The sequence below is a fragment of the Ranitomeya variabilis genome, chromosome 1 (assembly GCF_051348905.1).
Source record: "Ranitomeya variabilis isolate aRanVar5 chromosome 1, aRanVar5.hap1, whole genome shotgun sequence".
Classification (NCBI taxonomy): domain Eukaryota; kingdom Metazoa; phylum Chordata; class Amphibia; order Anura; family Dendrobatidae; genus Ranitomeya; species Ranitomeya variabilis.
In genome coordinates, this window is record NC_135232.1 from 12,846,282 (window position 1) to 12,867,932 (window position 21,651).

Genomic DNA, 21,651 nt, shown 5'->3' on the forward strand with positions numbered 1-21,651 from the left:
CTGTTAGTCTGTGTTAAAAGGACCTTTGATGTTGGTCATGTGACCTGAGAAGGCGGAGAGAAGGTATAAAGAATGGAGGAATGTGCGATCACACAGGTCCTTCTCTGACAGTGACCTCCTGGTTGTGTAGTGATCTCCTGGTTGTGTAGTGGTCTCCTGGTTGTGTAGTGACCGCCTGGTTGTGTAGTGACCTCCTGGTTGTGTAGTGACCTCCTGGTTGTGTAGTGACCTCCTGGTTGTGTAGTGACCTCCTGGTTGTGTAGTGGTCTCCTGGTTGTGTAGCGGTCTCCTGGTTGTGTAGCGGTCTCCCGGTTGTGTAGCGACCTCCTGGTTGTGTAGTGGTCTCCTGGTTGTGCAGGGGTCGCATGTTGTGCAGTGGTCTCCTGGTTGTGTAGTGACCTCCTGGCTGTGTAGTGGTCTCCTGGCTGTGTAGTGGTCTCCTGGTTGTGTAGGGGTCTCCTGGTTGTGTAGGGGTCTCCTGGTTGTGTAGCGGTCGCCTGGTTGTGTAGCGGTCGCCTGGTTGTGTAGCGGTCTCCTGGTTGTGTAGCGGTCTCCTGGTTGTGTAGCGACCTCCTGGTTGTGTAGCGGTCTCCTGGTTGTGTAGCGGTCTCCTGGTTGTGTAGCGGTCTCCTGGTTGTGTAGCGGTCTCCTGGTTGTGTAGCGACCTCCTGGTTGTGTACCTGCTGGTTGTGTAGCGGTCTCCTGGTTGTGTAGCGGTCTCCTGGTTGTGTAGCGGTCTCCTGGTTGTGTAGCGACCTCCTGGTTGTGTACCTCCTGGTTGTGTAGCGGTCTCCTGGTTGTGTAGCGGTCTCCTGGTTGTGTAGCGGTCTCCTGGTTGTGTAGCGACCTCCTGGTTGTGTAGCGGTCTCCTGGTTGTGTAGCGGTCTCCTGGTTGTGTAGCGACCTCCTGGTTGTGTAGCGACCTCCTGGTTGTGTACCTGCTGGTTGTGTAGCGACCTCCTGGTTGTGTAGCGACCTCCTGGTTGTGTAGCGGTCTCCTGGTTGTGTAGCGGTCTCCTGGTTGTGTAGCGGTCTCCTGGTTGTGTAGCGACCTCCTGGTTGTGTACCTCCTGGTTGTGTAGCGGTCTCCTGGTTGTGTAGCGGTCTCCTGGTTGTGTAGCGACCTCCTGGTTGTGTACCTCCTGGTTGTGTAGCGGTCTCCTGGTTGTGTAGCGGTCTCCTGGTTGTGTAGCGACCTCCTGGTTGTGTAGCGACCTCCTGGTTGTGTAGCGACCTCCTGGTTGTGTACCTGCTGGTTGTGTAGCGACCTCCTGGTTGTGTAGCGGTCTCCTGGTTGTGTAGCGGTCTCCTGGTTGTGTAGCGGTCTCCTGGTTGTGTAGCGACCTCCTGGTTGTGTACCTCCTGGTTGTGTAGCGGTCTCCTGGTTGTGTACCTCCTGGTTGTGTAGCGACCTCCTGGTTGTGTAGCGACCTCCTGGTTGTGTAGCGACCTCCTGGTTGTGTAGCGGTCTCCTGGTTGTGTAGCGGTCGCCTGGTTGTGTAGCGGTCGCCTGGTTGTGTAGCGGTCGCCTGGTTGTGTAGCGGTCTCCTGGTTGTGTAGCGACCTCCTGGTTGTGTAGCGACCTCCTGGTTGTGTAGCGACCTCCTGGTTGTGTACCTGCTGGTTGTGTAGCGACCTCCTGGTTGTGTAGCGGTCTCCTGGTTGTGTAGCGGTCTCCTGGTTGTGTAGCGGTCTCCTGGTTGTGTAGCGACCTCCTGGTTGTGTACCTCCTGGTTGTGTAGCGGTCTCCTGGTTGTGTACCTCCTGGTTGTGTAGCGACCTCCTGGTTGTGTAGCGACCTCCTGGTTGTGTAGCGACCTCCTGGTTGTGTAGCGACCTCCTGGTTGTGTAGCGGTCGCCTGGTTGTGTAGCGGTCGCCTGGTTGTGTAGCGGTCGCCTGGTTGTGTAGCGGTCGCCTGGTTGTGTAGCGACCTCCTGGTTGTGTAGTGACCTCCCTGGTTGTGTAGTGACCTCCCTGGTTGTGTAGTGGTCTCCTGGTTGTGCGCACCTCTCCACTTTTCTCTGTTTTTCTTTAATTCCTTTTTCTGGTCTCTGACTTCTTAACCCCTTAAGGTGCCGCCTTAGTTTTTTCATTATCACATTCCAGGAGCCGCAGTATTATTATATGTTCATCGTTGAGATCGTTTTTTGTGTGACAGGATGTCGTGTTCACTGGTTCCAGATCCTGAACTTTTCTAACACTTTTTATACGAAATTTTAAAGGTGAATCGTCCAAAAGAAACAACAAGCAATTCTGACTTTCTTCTTGTAATCGGCGGCGCTCTGTTACGGTGACCGTCGGCGGCGCTCTGTTGCGGTGACCGTCGGCGGCGCTCTGTTGCGGTGACCGTCGGCGGCGCTCTGTTACGGTGACCGTCGGCGGCGCTCTGTTACGGTGACCGTCGGCGGCGCTCTGTTGCGGTGACCGTCGGCGGCGCTCTGTTGCGGTGACCGTCGGCGGCGCTCTGTTGCGGTGACCGTCGGCGGCGCTCTGTTGCGGTGACCGTCGGCGGCGCTCTGTTGCGGTGACCGTCGGCGGCGCTCTGTTGCGGTGACCGTCGGCGGCGCTCTGTTGCGGTGACCGTCGGCGGCGCTCTGTTGCGGTGACCGTCGGCGGCGCTCTGTTGCGGTGACCGTCGGCGGCGCTCTGTTGCGGTGACCGTCGGCGGCGCTCTGTTGCGGTGACCGTCGGCGGCGCTCTGTTGCGGTGACCGTCGGCGGCGCTCTGTTGCGGTGACCGTCGGCGGCGCTCTGTTGCGGTGACCGTCGGCGGCGCTCTGTTGCGGTGACCGTCGGCGGCGCTCTGTTGCGGTGACCGTCGGCGGCGCTCTGTTGCGGTGACCGTCGGCGGCGCTCTGTTGCGGTGACCGTCGGCGGCGCTCTGTTGCGGTGACCGTCGGCGGCGCTCTGTTGCGGTGACCGTCGGCGGCGCTCTGTTGCGGTGACCGTCGGCGGCGCTCTGTTGCGGTGACCGTCGGCGGCGCTCTGTTGCGGTGACCGTCGGCGGCGCTCTGTTGCGGTGACCGTCGGCGGCGCTCTGTTGCGGTGACCGTCGGCGGCGCTCTGTTGCGGTGACCGTCGGCGGCGCTCTGTTGCGGTGACCGTCGGCGGCGCTCTGTTGCGGTGACCGTCGGCGGCGCTCTGTTGCGGTGACCGTCGGCGGCGCTCTGTTGCGGTGACCGTCGGCGGCGCTCTGTTGCGGTGACCGTCGGCGGCGCTCTGTTGCGGTGACCGTCGGCGGCGCTCTGTTGCGGTGACCGTCGGCGGCGCTCTGTTGCGGTGACCGTCGGCGGCGCTCTGTTGCGGTGACCGTCGGCGGCGCTCTGTTGCGGTGACCGTCGGCGGCGCTCTGTTGCGGTGACCGTCGGCGGCGCTCTGTTGCGGTGACCGTCGGTTGCTCTTTCTCCTCGTGAAGTAGACGGGAGACGTCACATTCTGGAGACACTGAACGATCAGCGGAAATATTTATATAACAGAAAGTGACAAGAAAAATAATAATGGGAGATTATAACTCAGGGAAAAAAAATTATTTTTGCCCAAATGCATAAAATACAGAAGAGAGTAAAGAACATTCCTGACCGGTGACGTCTGCGCCATTAACCCCTTCCCGTCTGACCGGTGACGTCTGCGCCATTATAACCTGCAGCAATTCCAGAAAAAAACCATTAAGCAGCCAGAAGAGGGGACTATAATGGAGTCTGGATGAGGAGAGCGGTCACCACAGCCGATCTGGTCCTGTCACTACTGAGCCGTGTACAGCGGAGGGATCTCACATGAGTGAGTCGTACCCCGCATCTCCGGGCGCTCAGTGGCTGCAGGAGGTAGGACCTGTGCTGACGTCACCGTCACGTGATCCCACAGTCTTCAGTGTCTCCTCCTTCTCTACTCACTGACCAATCACAGGTCCCTTTTCCTACATTAACAAGCTCCGCCCCAGATGCGCTGATCACATGACAGTGACGTCGTCGCAGGTCCTCCATCTGTTGGCAGTGTAGCAGATCCTTCCTGCTGTTCTGTGGATGTGTTTTGTTCTCTGTTATCAGCCATTACACGGAGACTTCTGTGCGGAAGAGACGTCATTATACACAGAGAGGAGGAGGACGAGCTCCGGGGGCTGCAGGTGAGAACACGAAGGGTGCTGGGGGGAAGAGAGGGGCCTGCGGATACACTGGTGGAGAAAACCGCCTCCCTCTGTCACAGGGGCGGGTGCTAGTGTCACAGGGGCGGGTGCTAGTGTCACAGGGGCAGGTACTAGTGTCACAGGGGCGGAGGCTAGTGTCACAGGGGCGGGGGCTAGTGTCACAGGGGCAGGTACTAGTGTCACAGGGGCGGGTGCTAGTGTCACAGGGGCGGGTGCTAGTGTCACAGGGGCAGGTATTAGTGTCACAGGGGCAGGTACTAGTGTCACAGGGGCAGGGGCTAGTGTCACAGGGGCAGGTACTAGTGTCACAGGGGCGGGTGCTAGTGTCACAGGGGCGGGTGCTGGTGTCACAGGGGCGGGTGCTGGTGTCACAGGGGCGGGTGCTAGTGTCACAGGGGCGGGTGCTAGTGTCACAGGGGCAGGTACTAGTGTCACTGAGGCAATCAATATTGTTCATCGTGTTTTACCTTGTTTTCTTTTGAACGTTTTTATTTCAAAATCATTAGGGTTTTTTTACAGTGTAGGGTAAAAGGGGTCAGGAAAAGAATGAAGGGAAAGAAAAGGCCACCAAAGGAAAGAGAAAAGGGGCTAGGGAGAAAGAGGAGAGAAAAAAAGGAGATGAAGATCATCTTAACATAGCTGCACCATAACAAATTAACATACCAAGTGCCCCATACAATGCTGCACAAACGTTGATTATGGCCCCATAAGATGCTCCATACAGATATTTGCCCCATTTGCTGGTACTGCGATTAAAAATAAAATCACATACTCACCTCTCCGTCGCTCAGGCCCCCGGCACTTTCAATATTCACCTGACTTTGTTCCGGCGCCGCTCCGTCTTCAGCGTCTTCTGCACTGACGTTCAGGCAGAGGGCGCGCACTAACCACGTCATCGTGCCCTCTGACCTGAGCGTCACTGCAGAAGATGCTGAAGATGGAGTCACGCCGGAACGAGGAGCAGGTGAATATCACGCAGCGCTCCCCTCCCCATTATACTCACCTGCTCCTGACGCGGTGAAGTCCCTGTTTTCCCAGTTCTTCCTGTACTGAGCGGTGCCATGTGACCGCTCAGTACAGGAAGAATCTGGGGCGCCGGGGAAGTGGGGACCTGCAGGGACTGCGCCAGGAGCAGGTGAGTATAATTAGACAGACCCCTCTCCCCGTCCCCTGCCGACCCCTGGGTATGACTCGAGTATTAGCCGAGAGGGGGACTTTCAGCCCCAAAAAATGGGCTGAAAATCTCGGCTTATACTCGAGTATATACAGTAATTCAGTTTTTCAAAAGAGACATCAGAGTTAAAAATCGAGTAGATCTTCTTCATATTCCATATTGAGTTATTCATAGGAGTCTCTAAAAGAGTAAGAAGTTCTCTTGAAAGGGTCAAACATAAAGAAAATGTATTTCTAATATACTTCCTCAACTGTAGAAAATTATAGAATTCTTAGTCAGGAAGATTGTGTAAGGTTTATAATCGAGTCTAATTTAGGCCCCGTTATAAGTGAAGAACAGTCTAGAATTCCAAACGTTTCACATTTTTTACATGGAAAATTTTGTAGAGCCGTATGAAAAATTGAGATAGGAAGTTTGTTGTGACTAAAGTTACATTTATTAGTTTTTGAGATACCGTGTAGCTTTTTCCAATGTGAAAGTAAATTTAATCAAACAGGGATTAGGTAAAGGAAGAGATGGATTGAATAAATGGAATATTATTAGTATTGATCGAATAGCTGCCTCGGATACCTGGAGCGCTCCCAATAATCAGCTGTTCAGTGTCGCAGCTGCATGTGCACTTATACGAAGCTGTTCGATCAACACTAAATATAATCAATGATGATAAAGAGGAATTATTATTAGAAGCTTTTTCAAGTTCCGTGTAGCCAGGTTTGCCGGATTCAAGGAATCAGTATCTACTTTGAAGAAGGATATTAGAAGCGTGGTAGGCATAGATATTGTGTAGGCCGATACCATCAGTTTCCTTCTGTTTAAACAGTGAAAGGTCTGTGATCCTAGCAGGTTTGCCATATAGCCTTTGAAAGTTTTTAAACCACTTTTTGTGTAGGTCCTTAGCTCCTGTTTGTGGAACCTATTGATTATGCTTTTAAATTTAACCACAAAAGAGCAAGATTTTTCTCTGGACGCTGGCTAATTTTAATTTCCTCATGTTCAATTCCTTAGAAAGCGGCTGTGCTACCAGCTGAATATTAATAATTTTCTTATAAAGTGAAAATAGTGATGCATGAACAGTGAAATATAACATATTTATATAATACATGTGAACAAAGCCTTAGTTACAGGATCCATCGGTCGTGGTCGGTGACGTCTTGTAGATGTGATCGGAGCCTTAGTTACAGGATCCATCGGTCGTGGTCGGTGACGTCTTGTAGATGTGATCGGAGCCTTAGTTACTGGATCCATCAGTCGTGGTCGGTGACGTCTTGTAGATGTGATCGGAGCCTTAGTTACTGGATCCATCAGTCGTGGTCGGTGACGTCTTGTAGATGTGATCGGAGCCTTTGTTACAGGATCCATCAGTCACTGACGTCTTGTAGATGTGATCAGACCCTTAGTTACAGGATCCATCGGTCGTGGTTGGTGACGTCTTCTATATGTGATCGGAGCCTTAGTTACAGGATCCATCGGTCGTGGTCGGTGACGTCTTGTAGATGTGATCGGAGCCTTAGTTACAGGATCCATCGGTCGTGGTCGGTGACGTCTTGTAGATGTAATCGGAGCCTTAGTTACTGGATCCATCGGTCGTGGTCGGTGACGTCTTGTAGATGTGATCGGAGCCTTTGTTACAGGATCCATCAGTCACTGACGTCTTGTAGATGTGATCAGACCCTTAGTTACAGGATCCATCGGTCGTGGTTGGTGACGTCTTCTATATGTGATCGGAGCCTTAGTTACAGGATCCTTCGGTCGTAGTCAGTGACGTCTTGTAGATGTGATCAGAGCCTTAGTTACAGGATCCATCGGTCGTGGTCGGTGACGTCTTGTAAATGTGATTGGAGCCTTAGTTACAGGATCCATCGGTCGTAGTCGGTGACGTCTTGTACATGTGATCAGAGCCTTAGTTACAGAATCCATCGGTCGTGGTTGGTGACGTCTTGTAGATATGATCAGATCTTTAGTTACAGGATCCATCGGTCGTGGTCGGTGACGTCTTGTACATATGATCAGAGCCTTAGTTACAGGATCCATCGGTCGTGGTCGGTGACGTCTTGTAGATATGATCAGATCTTTAGTTACAGGATCCATCGGTCGTGGTCGGTGACGTCTTGTAGATGTGATTGGAGCCTTAGTTACAGGATCCATCAGTCGTGGTTGGTCTTTGTCTTGTACATGTGATCGAATCCTTGGTTACAGGTTCCATCATTCTTAGTTGTTGTTCATGTATAAGAGTTCTGAAAACATCTCAGCACAACCATCCAAAAACCAGGATCTGTCAGTGCCAAAGTGACATAAATATCCATGTTGAGAATATCCTTTTAAAAAGTTGTTCTCAAAATTGATCCACAGTAGTCCACCATTCCTCAGCTTTGTGGCTTTCAGCTTGTATGGGACAATGCACTTCTGCTTGATTAACACATCAAATCAGCATATTTGTGCCAGAGGACTCAACAGTGTGCTCTCTGGTGCTACAGTAGAGGAACGCAGGAGCAGTGAAACTTGTCAGAACCAGCAATCTGGCTAACTTCAGAGCAGAGCTTGTAAGCACTGGGCTTCTTGCCTGGGAAACCGGCCAACACTGACACTGACAAGCACTAAAAAGTAAAGTTAAAAATCACTCCTTTCTTGAGAGTACAAAGGATTTTTGATAACAAACTTATAAAACTGCTTTTACAAAAAAGTTTTTATTATGCCTGTAGTGCTAGTCTTCTAGCTGACATTTTCTCATGTTCTTGTTTAAAATGCTTTATCTAGCAAATGACCCTCCAGGATGGACGAGGTCAGGGATGAGACCACCAGAAGATTATTCCACTTGGCCCTGGAGATCATCTCCCTGCTGAGCGGAGAGGTAACTCCTCTACATTTCTATCAGCTTTATTGTGTTCTGTGACAAGTCCGACATCGGGAGGAGGAAATCCAGAATAGAGAGAAGGATTCTTTCCTGTAAGAGCAGTGATTGTGTGGAGCTCTCTGCCCGGAGGAGTTGTCATGGGGATTCCCTATAAGAGCTGCAGAGGGGCCGGGATGTCTGTCCGGGGGGGAATAATATTCCCGGTTATGGCCCCAGATTACTGGAGACGGTTATTGATCCCGGGATTTCTACTGATTGTCAGATCTGGAGTCGGGAAGGAATCTTCTCCCTAAGTGTCTCTCTCCATACACAGGATTACACAATAGTGAGGAAGACACCGGGGGACGGTGTGACTCCCATCATCCATCTCCAGGAGTCAGGAGGGCGGAGCCCGGGCCCCATCACAGAGCCTCCCCCGCACTCCCTGCTACATGAGAGGAACAAGAAGATCCTGGAGCTCAGCAACAAGATGATTGAGCTGCTGAGCGGAGAGGTGACTGCTGGGACATTATACAGGACTGGAGGATTCTGGGTGATGAGCGGAGAGGTGACTGCTGGGACATTATACAGCACTGGAGGATTCTGGGTGATGAGCGGAGAGGTGACTGCTGGGACATTATACAGGATTGCACTGGAGGATTCTGGGTGATGAGCGGAGAGGTGACTGCTGGGACATTATACAGGACAGCACTGGAGGATTCTGGGTGATGAGCGGAGAGGTGACTGCTGGGATAATATACAGGACAGCACTGGAGGATTCTGGGTGATGAGCGGAGAGGTGACTGCTGGGACATTATACAGGACAGCACTGGAGGATTCTGGGTGATGAGTGGAGAGGTGACTGCTGGGACATTATACAGGACAGCACTGGAGGATTCTGGGTGATGAGCGGAGAGGTGACTGCTGGGATAATATACAGGACAGCACTGGAGGATTCTGGGTGATGAGCGGAGAGGTGACTGCTGGGACATTATACAGGACAGCACTGGAGGATTCTGGGTGATGAGCGGAGAGGTGACTGCTGGGATAATATACAGGACAGCACTGGAGGATTCTGGGTGATGAGCGGAGAGGTGACTGCTGGGACATTATACAGCACTGGAGGATTCTGGGTGATGAGCGGAGAGGTGACTGCTGGGACATTATACAGGACTGGAGGATTCTGGGTGATGAGCGGAGAGGTGACTGCTGGGATATTATACAGGACAGCACTGGAGGATTCTGGGTGATGAGCGGAGAGGTGACTGCTGGGACATTATACAGCACTGGAGGATTCTGGGTGATGAGCGGAGAGGTGACTGCTGGGACATTATACAGCACTGGAGGATTCTGGGTGATGAGCGGAGAGGTGATTGCTGGGATATTATACAGGACTGGAGGATTCTGGGTGATGAGCGGAGAAGTGACTGCTGGGACATTATACAGCACTGGAGGATTCTGGGTGATGAGCGGAGAGGTGACTGCTGGGACATTATACAGCACTGGAGGATTCTGGGTGATGAGCGGAGAGGTGATTGCTGGGATATTATACAGGACTGGAGGATTCTGGGTGATGAGCGGAGAGGTGACTGCTGGGACATTATACAGCACTGGAGGATTCTGGGTGATGACCGGAGAGGTGACTGCTGGGGCATTATACAGCACTGGAGGATTCTGGGTGATGACCGGAGAGGTGACTGCTGGGACATTATACAGGACGGCACTGGAGGATTCTGGGTGATGACCGGAGAGGTGACTGCTGGGACATTATACAGGACGGCACTGGAGGATTTTGGGTGATGAGCGGAGAGGTGACTGCTGGGACATTATACAGCACTGGAGGATTCTGGGTGATGACGGTGTGGTTGTTGTCAGGTTCCTATAAGGTGTCAGGACGTCGCTGTCTATCTCTCCATGGAGGAGTGGGAGTATCTAGAAGGACACCAGGATCGGTACCAGGACGTGATGATGGAGAAGCACCGGCCCCACACACCCCATGGTATTTACACTTCAGCCCCTGTATTTATAGAAAAATTTACTAGTTCAATATTTATATATTATATATGGGATATTATATTGGTAATCATATGGTACCCAATACTAAATTATTTATTATTAAATTCTAAAATGCCACCAACCTGTGGCTACACCAAAACAAACAAAAAAACACACACCGTGAAAAAACTAATGTTTGGGGAGGAACAATTCCCTATATGCACACTGTGCTGATGCCTGCCTACCAGTGGAGGTTGGCGCCCTAGGGGGAACGTTGCGGCGCCCCCACTCAGCGGTGGCTTACCCTGGGGTCCCTACAAATCCCTAATATTACCAGTGGGTCCCTCTACCCACACAAAATGTACTAAAGGTACCCCTCAGATACTAAACAATGTTATTCTTGCATATAGGGAAACCTAACCCCAAAACACCGTGAATATAAAATCAATGGAGAACATGTAGTGGGCTATTGACGGATATGGGACCACATTGATCCCTCTATTGTAGGCTCGGTCTTGTTACCAAAAAGCCAGAGGCACACTAGACATGGGTCATATAAAACGTTCTGTACATTAGACAGATTAGCATATCTCATCCCCTGGGCATCCTGCCCGATGCATGGAGATTCACAGTGTTCACAAATGTCCCACTGTTGTAAACAACAGATGACCCCCTATAGATGTTATATTCTGATAAATAAGGTTGATACTCATCGCTAGGTGCCTCGCCGTCAGCCCACTATTAAAGGTAGCCTCTACGCGTTTCGCCCCTCTGGCTCATCAGGAGGCCCGATACTTCATGTCATGTGTCTCGATGTCAGATAGAGGTGAGTTATGATGCCATTTACCTCAATTTAAGCCCGATGCCGCTGGAACTAGCGTGCATGTACGTACTTCCTGTGTACTGTCCGGAAGTCGTCACCAACCCGACGGGCTGGCGAGGAATCCCTCACTGCGTCTGCGTGCCCTGGCACGCGGAAGTAGAGGCTTCTCCCTCAGATTGCGTGTCAACGGAGCTTGCCGCAGTGAGGTTCCGCCCCATCCGAGCTCATTGGATCGCGATGACATATACACCCATCTCGGGCTGTGCGTCACCAATGCTCTCTGTCCATTACCCGATGCTCCATCACGCATGCGCTAAGCACATGCCATAGTCACCCTTGTCGCTGATACATTAAACAAAGCATATAATCCTATTTATGTATGAGGGGAAGTTGCGCATACATGAGAAACAGCACTAGGAATTCACCTCTGTCCCATATATTATATATCAGCCCTGTGTACGTTAGCAATGCAGGATGCAGAATATTTGCATGATCAAACTAAAGGGCTCTACAAAACCTCGTATCCCCACTTATGACTATACACACCTAATACCATAAAGGTCAGTTTCAGTATGAAATCTGCATGGTACAACTATTTGAAAAAACATTTTTTGAAAAAAATTTGAAAAAAATGGGGCTAGGACACCTTCATAGGATGCTCCATATGCTGTTCTCAAATAAATAAATACATTAATAGATAAACACTGTATGTCGCATACACATTACACTGTGTTCCCCACTCTTAACCTATCCCTGTCAAGGGCATAATAGTCCAATAGAGATACATCGTGGGTCCCCCACATGTCTTTTCGTGGGAACGTCAAGCACACACTAGGCCTTGGCTCAACCGGCTCTTGTAACTGAGGAATTTTGATATTTCACATTTCACACACACAAATCTGTATAAATTCCCCCTCTCAAGGAGGAGATAAAGCAAACCGAAATAGCATGAGAAGCCATCTTGTTTTAGGTCCCGTACATATGTTATATAGCCCAGATTTCAAAACCGCTGGTTCACATGGGCACTCAGAGTTAAGGGGTCATTACACTAAAGAAAACACGTGAATGATTGTTGTTCGTTCAAACCCTTTGGGGTCATAGAATCCATTCTAAAGGTCCACTCACATTCTCTTTGTAGAATGGTTCTATCGAAATTGCCTCCCCTTGGATTGGGCTTCACTACCTCAATCACCGTAAAAGTTAACTCCGTTGGATTACCCGGGTGTTGTACTCGCATATGTTTAGCTAGCGTAGTATCTCTGCTATGCCTTATATCCCCTATATGTTCACCCACTCTCCTCCGTATCTCACGTATCGTCTTCCCGATGTAGTCCTTGGGACAGGGGCAAGAGGCCATATACACAACCCCGGTTGATTTACAGTTTGAAAACTCACGCTGACAAAATACCTTCCCAGTGGAGGAACTCATGAACGATTTGTTAGGTTTCATCCACCTACACAGTTGGCAGCTACCACATTTTAAAAAAACCACAAGGTCTTCTCTCCAGCCACGTGCCACTTACTTTTGGTTTTATGTAGTGACTGTGAACAAGGGAGTCCTTCAGGGACCTTCCTTTCCTAAAGGTAATATCGGGACGCATCCCCAACAGATCCCTAAGATCAGGGTCCATCTTGAGTATATCCCAATGTTTATTTAATACTTCCCTTACTCTATGATGTTGGGAGTCGAAGGTCCCTATTATCCGGATTGTTTCATCCTCCTCTGTTTTCCCTTTATTCTTATGCAGTAGCTGTTGTCTGTCTGCATTCGCCGCCTCCTTGTAGGCGGAATTCAAAATATGCGGCGGATAGTTTTTTTTCTTTGAATCTATTAAACATGTCGCCAGCCTGACTGTGGAACATTTTCATCTCAGAGCAGTTACGTCTAAGTCTTAAAAACTGGCCTTTTGGGATTCCCTTTTTCAGGGAAGTAGGGTGATGACTATGCCAATTGAGTAGGCTATTTGTACTCGTGGGTTTACGATATATGCTTGTTGAAAGAACCCCACTTGATGTTCTCATTATCAAAACATCCAAAAAGCCCAACTCATGTTTCTGAATTTCTGAGGTGAATTTTAGATTGATATCATTGACGTTGAGTTCCGCAATGAACATGTTAAACAGTTCCACAGTCCCTGTCCAGATGACGAACACGTCGTGAATGAATCTAAGCCAAATGGCTACATACTCATTCCACCAATTGGTGTCACACCCAAATACTACCGTCTCCTCCCACCAGCCCAGGAACAAATTTGCATACGATGGGGCACAGGGACACCCCATCACAGTGCCCCTGAGCTGGTGGAAGTGCTTGCCATTAAATTTGAAGGAGTTGTGGGTAAGTATGACATTTATCAAAGAAATAACAAAGGAGTTGTGATCTCTACAGGTGATCGATCTTTGTTGGAGGTAATGCTGTACCCCCTTGATCCCCGCTTTATGTGGTATGCTGCTATAGAGGGCCTCAACGTCAATTGATGCCAGCAGAAATCCGCTATCCATATGTAGACCCTCTATCTTCTGCAATAGATCTGTGGTATCCCTCAGGTAAGAGGGGATGGAAACCACAAAGGGCCGGAGAATTTCTTCTACATACAAGCCACAATTTTGTGTGAGAGAGTCTATCCCAGATACGATAGGGCGTCCCTTTAGGGGAGTTAAACCCTTGTGTATCTTGGGTAGCGTGTAGAAGGTAGCCTGCATGGGATATTTAGGCAACAAAAAATCATACTCAGATTTAGATAAGAGACCCCCGACAAGGGCCTCATCCAAGATTACTGTAAGTTGGGTTATATATCTCTCTAGAGGGTCGGAGTTCAAAATTTCATAGGTCCTTGTGTCCTGCAAAATGTCAGTACACATATCACAATATGTCTTATGGTCCATAATGACCAGGTTGCCACCTTTATCAGATGCCTTGATGATCACCTGGTCATTATTTTTCAACGTGTCCAGAGCCTCCCTCTCCTTGTCACTCAAGTTATAGCTCGTGTTGGTATCCACATATTTAATTTTTCTAAGATCTCTTTCCACGAGTTGTAGGAAAATATCGATGTTCTTCGTATCTCCCTGGGGTGGCATTCTGACACTTATTTTTTAAACCCGTGAATGGACCCCTGCTGAGGTGACTGCTGGGACATTATACAGCACTGGAGGATTCTGGGTGATGAGCGGAGAGGTGACTGCTGGGACATTATACAGGACTGGAGGATTCTGGGTGATGAGCGGAGAGGTGACTGCTGGGACATTATAGAGCACTGGAGGATTCTGGGTGATGACGGTGTCGCTGTTGTCAGGTTCCTATAAGGTGTCAGGACGTCGCTGTCTATCTCTCCATGGAGGAGTGGGAGTATCTAGAAGGACACCAGGATCGGTACCAGGACGTGATGATGGAGAACCTCCGGCCCCACACACCCCATGGTATTTACACTTCAGCCCCTGGACACTATGACATTGATACTCCATTGGGGATAGGCAGATGACGGGTATTAGAACAGTCGGCCTCCATGTAGCTTTTCTCTTGTAGTACCTTTGTTATGGTTGATAACAGCGTAGATGAGGTCACAATGTTACATTCTCTTCCTACTGAGAGGTCACATATGGATTTTAGGAGCTTTTTTCTTTTTTTTACTCCAGGTATTAAATAGTTAATTCAGTCTCTCAAGAGGAAATAAATAATTTTAGGTCTTGATTTAATAAAGGTTCAGACCTGGAATAGAACCAGACGGGCTGATTACAGAAGCGTTGGTAAAAGTAACCTGAGATGCCTGAAATGCATAAGAAAAGTCAGTAATAACACTGTCTGTCCCTCCCCGGCCGTTGTAGCTCCTGGTGGAGATGAACACTTCTCGGTGTGTGTCTATGGACATCCTCCATAGGCCGGAATACACTGAACTGTCCCCTCAAGGATGTAATATCAGCCTGTCATATCATAATAGCAGGTGGTCCTCGTGCTAGGACGATGAAATGTGGATAGAAGGGAACCCATGAGACCCCTGTATCCGGACACTTGTAAATGTTTTCTTGTCCTTTGGCCACAGATATTATTGAACACTTTGACAAGGCAGAAAGCCAACGGTCACGTGTATTCTAGGCCGGCGGCCTATATGTTCCTTAGATCTCGGTACCGGTGGTGAGGACCGCAATGTTGTATTGTCACTGATACGTAAATAGAGAAATAATTGGTCTAAGCCTCATCACGTGTGATATATAGATACAAGTCAGTCACTGTCTCTACAGATGGATCCAGTAGGAGAAATCCACCAGAGAGATGTCCCCGTCCTCTGTATCCCCAGGACTGTCCGGAGGAGAATCACAACATCCCGGAGGATCATCAGGTAGACGGCGCTGAGCCCTGTACCGGATCTGTATATGGGGGGACATTTCGAGGTCATAGATGTCACAGATTTTGGTGGTTTCTTGTATTGTGCTGATTGTTACATCTGATATATCAGGAGGAAGATCCGACTAAGAATAAAGTGAAGGATGAGACAGAAGAAGAAGCGATGACGAGGGGGGATCAGCCGTGTGTGAGTGACATAAAAGAGGAAACTTCAGTAGATGTTTCCACAGGTATGTAAAAAATGTAGAAGGTGAATTTAGAACCTTCTAATGTGTTGATACCAGAGGAAGGTAAAAAAAACACATTAGGGCAAAAGTTCCCTCCTGACTCCAAATATGTCAATCAGACAAGTTCTCTGGAGAAACGTCCCATCAGACTCCCATCACTTAGAGATTTACCCACCATCTTTGTTTGGCTGGGTCCTCCATAGTTGACTTCGCTTACCTTTTCTATATTTTTACAATTTTTATTAACTTTTTTTTTTTTTTTTACTTTGTCAGTATGGGACATTACCTCTAACTGCCCTGATCGTTGGTCGAATGATCTGCAATGCTTTTACATTGCAGGGCATTAGATCAGTGTGTCTCACACAGGGAGGAGGCGTCAGATGCTGCTCTGAGCAGGAGCTTACAGGCCACCATCCCTGGGTGATCCTGCAGCCATCTACCGACCCGTGGTCACCGTGGAGACCATCAACACAATGCGATTGCAATTGCATTGTGCCGATGGGAGCATAGAGGGAGCTCCCCTGCCTCTGCTATTCTCTTCAATGTTACTGTCACTATTGACAGCGGCATTAAAGAGGTTAAAAACCTGCGTCGGTGCTAGCACCGATCATGGGCATTGGTGCAGGGCGTCCGCTGTCATATAGAGCTGACACTCGCATTTGCTTGCAGCGGCGCTCAGCGTGAGCCCACACGATCATCACTCCGTATATATATTGCAGTCTGTGGGAACGCAGCTCCTGCAGCGCTGGATATATGACACAAGTCTTGAAGGGGTTAATTTATTTTTAAAAAAAATATGAAATTGATGGTAACTCTTTAAGCTTACATCCTAAATCCATAAAATTATTTTTAAGGACCTTCCACTTAGCTCTAAATTTGTAATTGTTCCAATGGACCGCTGGGTCCTCACCATACCCTCCCAATAATCGATCAAATTGATCCCCGATATGTCGAACTTAAGCACCAGTAAGATAACACACCGTTCGTGATTCTCGTCTTTGCAGCCCCACTCCCCTTCTTGCTGGTGCACATATTCCCCTGAATTTAATAGGAAGCATTGCTACCGCTAAACAGACAATTCGCCTCAAACTAAGGGTGATTTTATTTCCAAATATTCCAATCCTCCAGATTCATGATTATTACGAATCCCATATGTCACATTTATTTAATGTATATGTAAAGTTGTTTCAGTGAAAGCTTACAAAATGTATTTGTAATTTTAACAGAAAATCTGAGTCAGAACTCTGAGGGAAACTTCATGTTACTAAATTATAAAGTAGAAGATGAAGATATCAAGCAGCATGCTACAGAAAAAAATCTCATTACCCTTGTAAATGTAAATTCAGGACTTTACAGTAGAGACCTAATTTATGATTCACCTAATCCTGAGGAACCTTCTCCTGAGCAATTTCAAATTGTCACTTTAAGCACAAGTCAGACAAAAGGACAAGAGATTCAGTGTGGTGGACAGTTTATAAAAAGCTCAGAACTTTATGAACACAAAAAAATTCACACGGGGAAGAAGCCATACTCCTGTTTAGAATGTGGGAAATGTCTCTCAGGCAAATCAAGCCTAATAAGACATGTGAGATGTCACACAGGGGTGAAGCCGTATTCATGTTCAGTATGTGGAAAATGTTTTACACAACAATCTGATCTTGTGAAGCATCAGAGACTCCACACAGGGGAGAAACCATACTCCTGTTCTGAATGTGGGAATTGTTTTTCAGATAAATCACGGCTTGCTATTCATACCAGAACTCACACAGGAGAAAAGCCATATTCATGTTCTGAATGTGCAAGATGTTTTTCATATAGATCAAGTTTTGTCTATCATCAGCAAAGTCACACAAGAGGGAAACCATACTGCTGCTCAGAATGTGGAAAACGTTTTTTGTCTAATTCAACATTTGCTAAACATATGAAAACTCACACAGGAGAGAAGAAGTATTCATGTTCAGAATGTGGGAAATACTTTATAAATAATTCAACTCTTATTAAGCATGGGAAAATTCATACAGGAGAGAAACCATACTCATGTTTAGTATGTGGAAAGTGTTTTTCACATAAGTCAGGTCTTGTTAAACATCAGAGAATCCACACAGGGGAAAAGCCATACTCCTGCTCAGAATGTGAGAAAAGTTTTTCAGATAAATCAAGTTTTATTAAACACCAGAGAATTCACACAGGAGAGAAGCCGTATTCGTGTTCAGAATGTGAAAAGGTCTTTACAAACAGATCAAGTTTTGTTTATCACCAGCAAAGTCACACAGGAGATAAACCGTATTCCTGTTTAGAATGTGGGAAATGTTTTTCCGATAACTCAACTTTTGTTAAACATATGAGAAGTCACACAGGAGAGAAGCCATATCCATGTTCAGAATGTGGGAAGTGTTTTACATGTAAATCAAGTCTAGTTGTGCATCAGAAAAGTCACACAGGAGCGATGCCCTATTTATGTTCTGAATGTGGAAAGGGATTTTCAAATAATTCAGCTTTTATTAAACATTCAAGAATTCACACAGGAGAGAAGCCGTATTCCTGTTCAGAGTGCGGCAAATGTTTTACACATAAATCAAGTTTTATTATGCATCAGAGAATTCACACAGGAGAGAAGCCGCATTCATGTATAGAATGTGGGAAATGTTTTATTACTAAAGCCAAACTTAATGATCATTATCGAATTCACACAGGAGAGAGGCCATTTCCATGTTCTATATGTGGGAAATGCTTTATAAGTCATTCAAGTCTTCTTTCACACGAGAAAATTCACAAAGGAAAAAAATATTCATGTTCACTCTGTAAGAAATGTTTTGCAAAAAAATCGAGTCTTGTTAAACATCAGAAGATTCACACAGACAAGAGCTGAGACATCATAGAATCCTAGAATGCTGGAATTAGAAGGGACCTCCAGGATCCTCGTATCCAATGCAGGACATCTCAGACAGATGTCTGTCCAGCCTCGGTGAGTTCTCCTTCAATGGAAGTCTTCACACAATCTCTCATGGCTGCCTGTTCCACTCATTGATCACCCTCACTGTCAAAAAGTGTTTTCTAATATATAATCTGTATCTTCTCCCTTCGTTTCATTTCATTGCTTCTCATGTTTACATGTGAAAATGAGAATAATGATGATCACTCGATGATCCCTCTACACTGTGACAGCCCTTCAGATATTTGTAGACCGCTATTAATACCTTCATTTTTCGCCCCCCCACCCCTTCTTCCCAGAGCTGCAACTTTTTATGTTTCTGTCAATATGTCCATCTGAGGGCTTGTTATTTGTGGGACGAGTTGCACTTTTGAAGGACATAATTGGTTTTACCATGTCGTGTACTAGTAAATGGGAAAAAAAATTCCAAGTGTGGTGAAATTGCAAAATAAAGTGCAATTCCACAACTGTTGTTTTTGGATTTTTTTTTCCCATGTTCACCAAATGCTATAACTGACCTGCCACTATGATTCTCCAGGTCATTATGAGTTCACAGACACCAAACATGTCTAGGATCTTTTTTAATTAAGTGGTGAAAAAAAAATCTGAAATTGCGTCATTTTCCGATACCCGTAGCGTCTCCATTTTTCGGGATCTCGGGTTGGGTGAGGGCTTATAATTTGCGTGCCGAGCTGACATTTTTATTGATACCATTTTGGTGCAGGTATGATCTTCTGATTGCCCATGATTGCATTTTAATGCAATGTCACGGCGACCAAAAAAATGTGATTCTGTCGTTTTGACTTTTGTTTTTCGCCATGCCGTTTACCGATCGGATTCATTCTTTTATATATTGATAGATAGGGTGATACCAAATATGTTGTTTTTTTATTTTTTTAATTTGTATTTTGAATGGGGCGAATGTTGAGTGATTTTAATTTGTAATTTTTATATATATATTTTTTTAACCCCTTCACCCCCAAGGGTGGTTTGCACGTTAATGACCGGGCCAATTTTTACAATTCTGACCACTGTCCCTTTATGAGGTTATAACTCTGGAACGCTTCAACGGATCTTGGCGATTCTGACATTGTTTTCTCGTGACATATTGTACTTCATGATAGTGGTAAAATTTCTTCGATATAACTTGCGTTTATTTGTGAAAAAAATGAATATTTGGCGAAAATTTTGAAAATTTTGCAATTTTCCAACTTTTAATTTTTATGCCCTTAAATCACAGACATATGTCACGCAAAATACTTAATAAGTAACATTTCCCACATGTCTACTTTACATCAGCACAATTTTGGAACCAAATTTTTTTTTTGTGACGGAGTTATGAGGGTTAAAAGTTGACCAGCAATTTCTCATTTTTACAACACCATTTTTTTTTTAGGGACCACATCTCATTTGAAGTCATTTTGAGGGGTCTATATGATAGAAAATACCCAAGTGTGACACCATTCTAAAAACTGCACCCCTCAAGGTACTCAAAACCACTTTCAAGAAGTTTATTAACCCTTCAGGTGTTTCACAGGAATTTTTGGAATGTTTAAATAAAAATGAACATTTAACTTTTTTTCACACAAAATTTATTTCAGATTCAATTTGTTTTATTTTACCAAGGGTAACAGGAGAAAATAGACCCCAAAATTTGTTGTACAATTTGTCCTGAGTACGCTGATACCCCATATGTGGGGGTAATCCACTGTTTGGGCGCATGGCAGAGCTCGGAAGGAAAGGAGCGCCATTTGACTTTTCAATGCAAAATTGACTGGAATTGAGATGGGACGCCATGTTGCATTTGGAGAGCCCCTGATGTGCCTAAACATTGAAATCCCCCACAAGTGACACCATTTTGGAAAGTAGACCCCCTAAGGAATTTATCTAGAGGTGTGGTGAGCACTTTGACCCAACAAGTGCTTCACAGAAGTTTATAATGCAGAGCCGTAAAAATAAAAAATCATATTTTTTCACAAAAATGATCTTTTCGCCCCCATTTTTTTATTTCCCCAAGGGTAAGAGAAGAAATTAGACCACAAAAGTTGTTGTGCAATTTGTCCTGAGTACGACGATACCCCATATGTGGGGGTAAACCACTGTTTGGGCGCATAGCAGAGCTCGGAAGGGAAGGAGCGCTATTTTACTTTTCAATGCAAAATTGACTGGAATTAAGATGGGATGCCATGTTGCGTTTCAAGAGCCCCTGATGTGCCTAAACATTAAAAACCCCCACAAGTGACACCATTTTGGAAAGTAGACCCCCTAAGGAACTTATCTAGATGTGTTTTGAGAGCTTTGAACCCCCAAGTGTTTCACTACAGTTTATAACGCAGAGCCGTGAAAATAAAAATTCTTTTTTTTTTTCACAAAAATGATTTTTTAGCCCCCAGTTTTGTATTTTCACAAGGGTATCAGGATAAATTGGACCTCAAAAGTTGTTGTCCAATTTGTCCTGAGTACGACGATACCCCATTTGTGGGGAGGGACCACTGTTTGGGCGCATGACAGAGCTCGGAAGGGAAGGAGCGCCATTTGGAATGCAGACTTAAATGGATTGGTCTGCAGGCGTCACGTTGCATTTGCAGAGCCCCTGATGTACCCAAACAGTACAAACCCCCCACAAGTGACCCCATATCGGAAACTAGACCCCCCAAGGAACTTATCTAGATGTGTTGTGAGGACTTTGAACCCCCAAGTGTTTCACTACAGTTTACAACGCAGAGCCGTGAAAATAAAAAATCTTTTTTTTCCCACAAAACTTATTTTTTGGCCCCCAGTTTTGTATTTTCCCAAGGGTAGCAGGAGAAATTGGACCCCAAAAGATGATGTCCAATTTGTCCTGAGTACGCTGATACCCCATATGTTGGGGTAAACCCCTGTTTGGGCACACGGGAGAGCTCGGAAGGGAAGGAGCACTGTTTTCCTTTTTCAACGCAGAATTGGCTGGAATTCAGATCGGATGCCATGTCCCGTTTGGAAAGCCCCTGATGTGCCTGAACAGTGGAAACCCCCCAATTATAACTGAAACCCTAATCCAAACACACCCCTTACCCTAATCCCAACAGTAACCCTAACCACTCCTCTAACCCAGACACACCCAACCCTATACCCAACCGTAAATGTAATCCAAACCCTAACCCTATCTTTAGCCCCAACCCTAACTGTAGCCCCAACCCTAGCCCTA

General features: G+C 46.9%; 2 protein-coding genes across 5 annotated transcripts in view; one reads left to right on the forward strand and one right to left on the reverse strand.

Annotated features, from left to right (window-relative positions):
• Positions 1–21,651, reverse strand: part of LOC143793518 (uncharacterized) — an 89,980-nt gene that overhangs the window by 21,195 nt on the left and 47,134 nt on the right. The gene's annotated exons all lie outside the window — the stretch shown is intronic.
• On the forward strand, positions 42–20,920 carry LOC143793523 (uncharacterized). Of its 4 annotated transcripts, none has more exons than XM_077280568.1 (7): positions 42–63; positions 8,070–8,163; positions 8,480–8,659; positions 10,021–10,144; positions 15,203–15,300; positions 15,418–15,535; positions 16,759–20,920. In XM_077280568.1, exons 2-7 carry the CDS (start codon positions 8,086–8,088, stop codon positions 18,399–18,401), a joined length of 2,241 nt encoding a protein of 746 aa, XP_077136683.1. In that variant the 5' UTR covers positions 42–63; positions 8,070–8,085; the 3' UTR covers positions 18,402–20,920. The 4 variants fall into 4 exon arrangements, with proteins under 4 accessions (XP_077136683.1, XP_077136684.1, XP_077136682.1 ...); XM_077280569.1 differs by lacking the exon at positions 10,021–10,144 and adding an exon at positions 14,260–14,383; XM_077280567.1 differs by lacking the exons at positions 42–63; positions 10,021–10,144 and adding exons at positions 3,959–4,120; positions 14,260–14,383.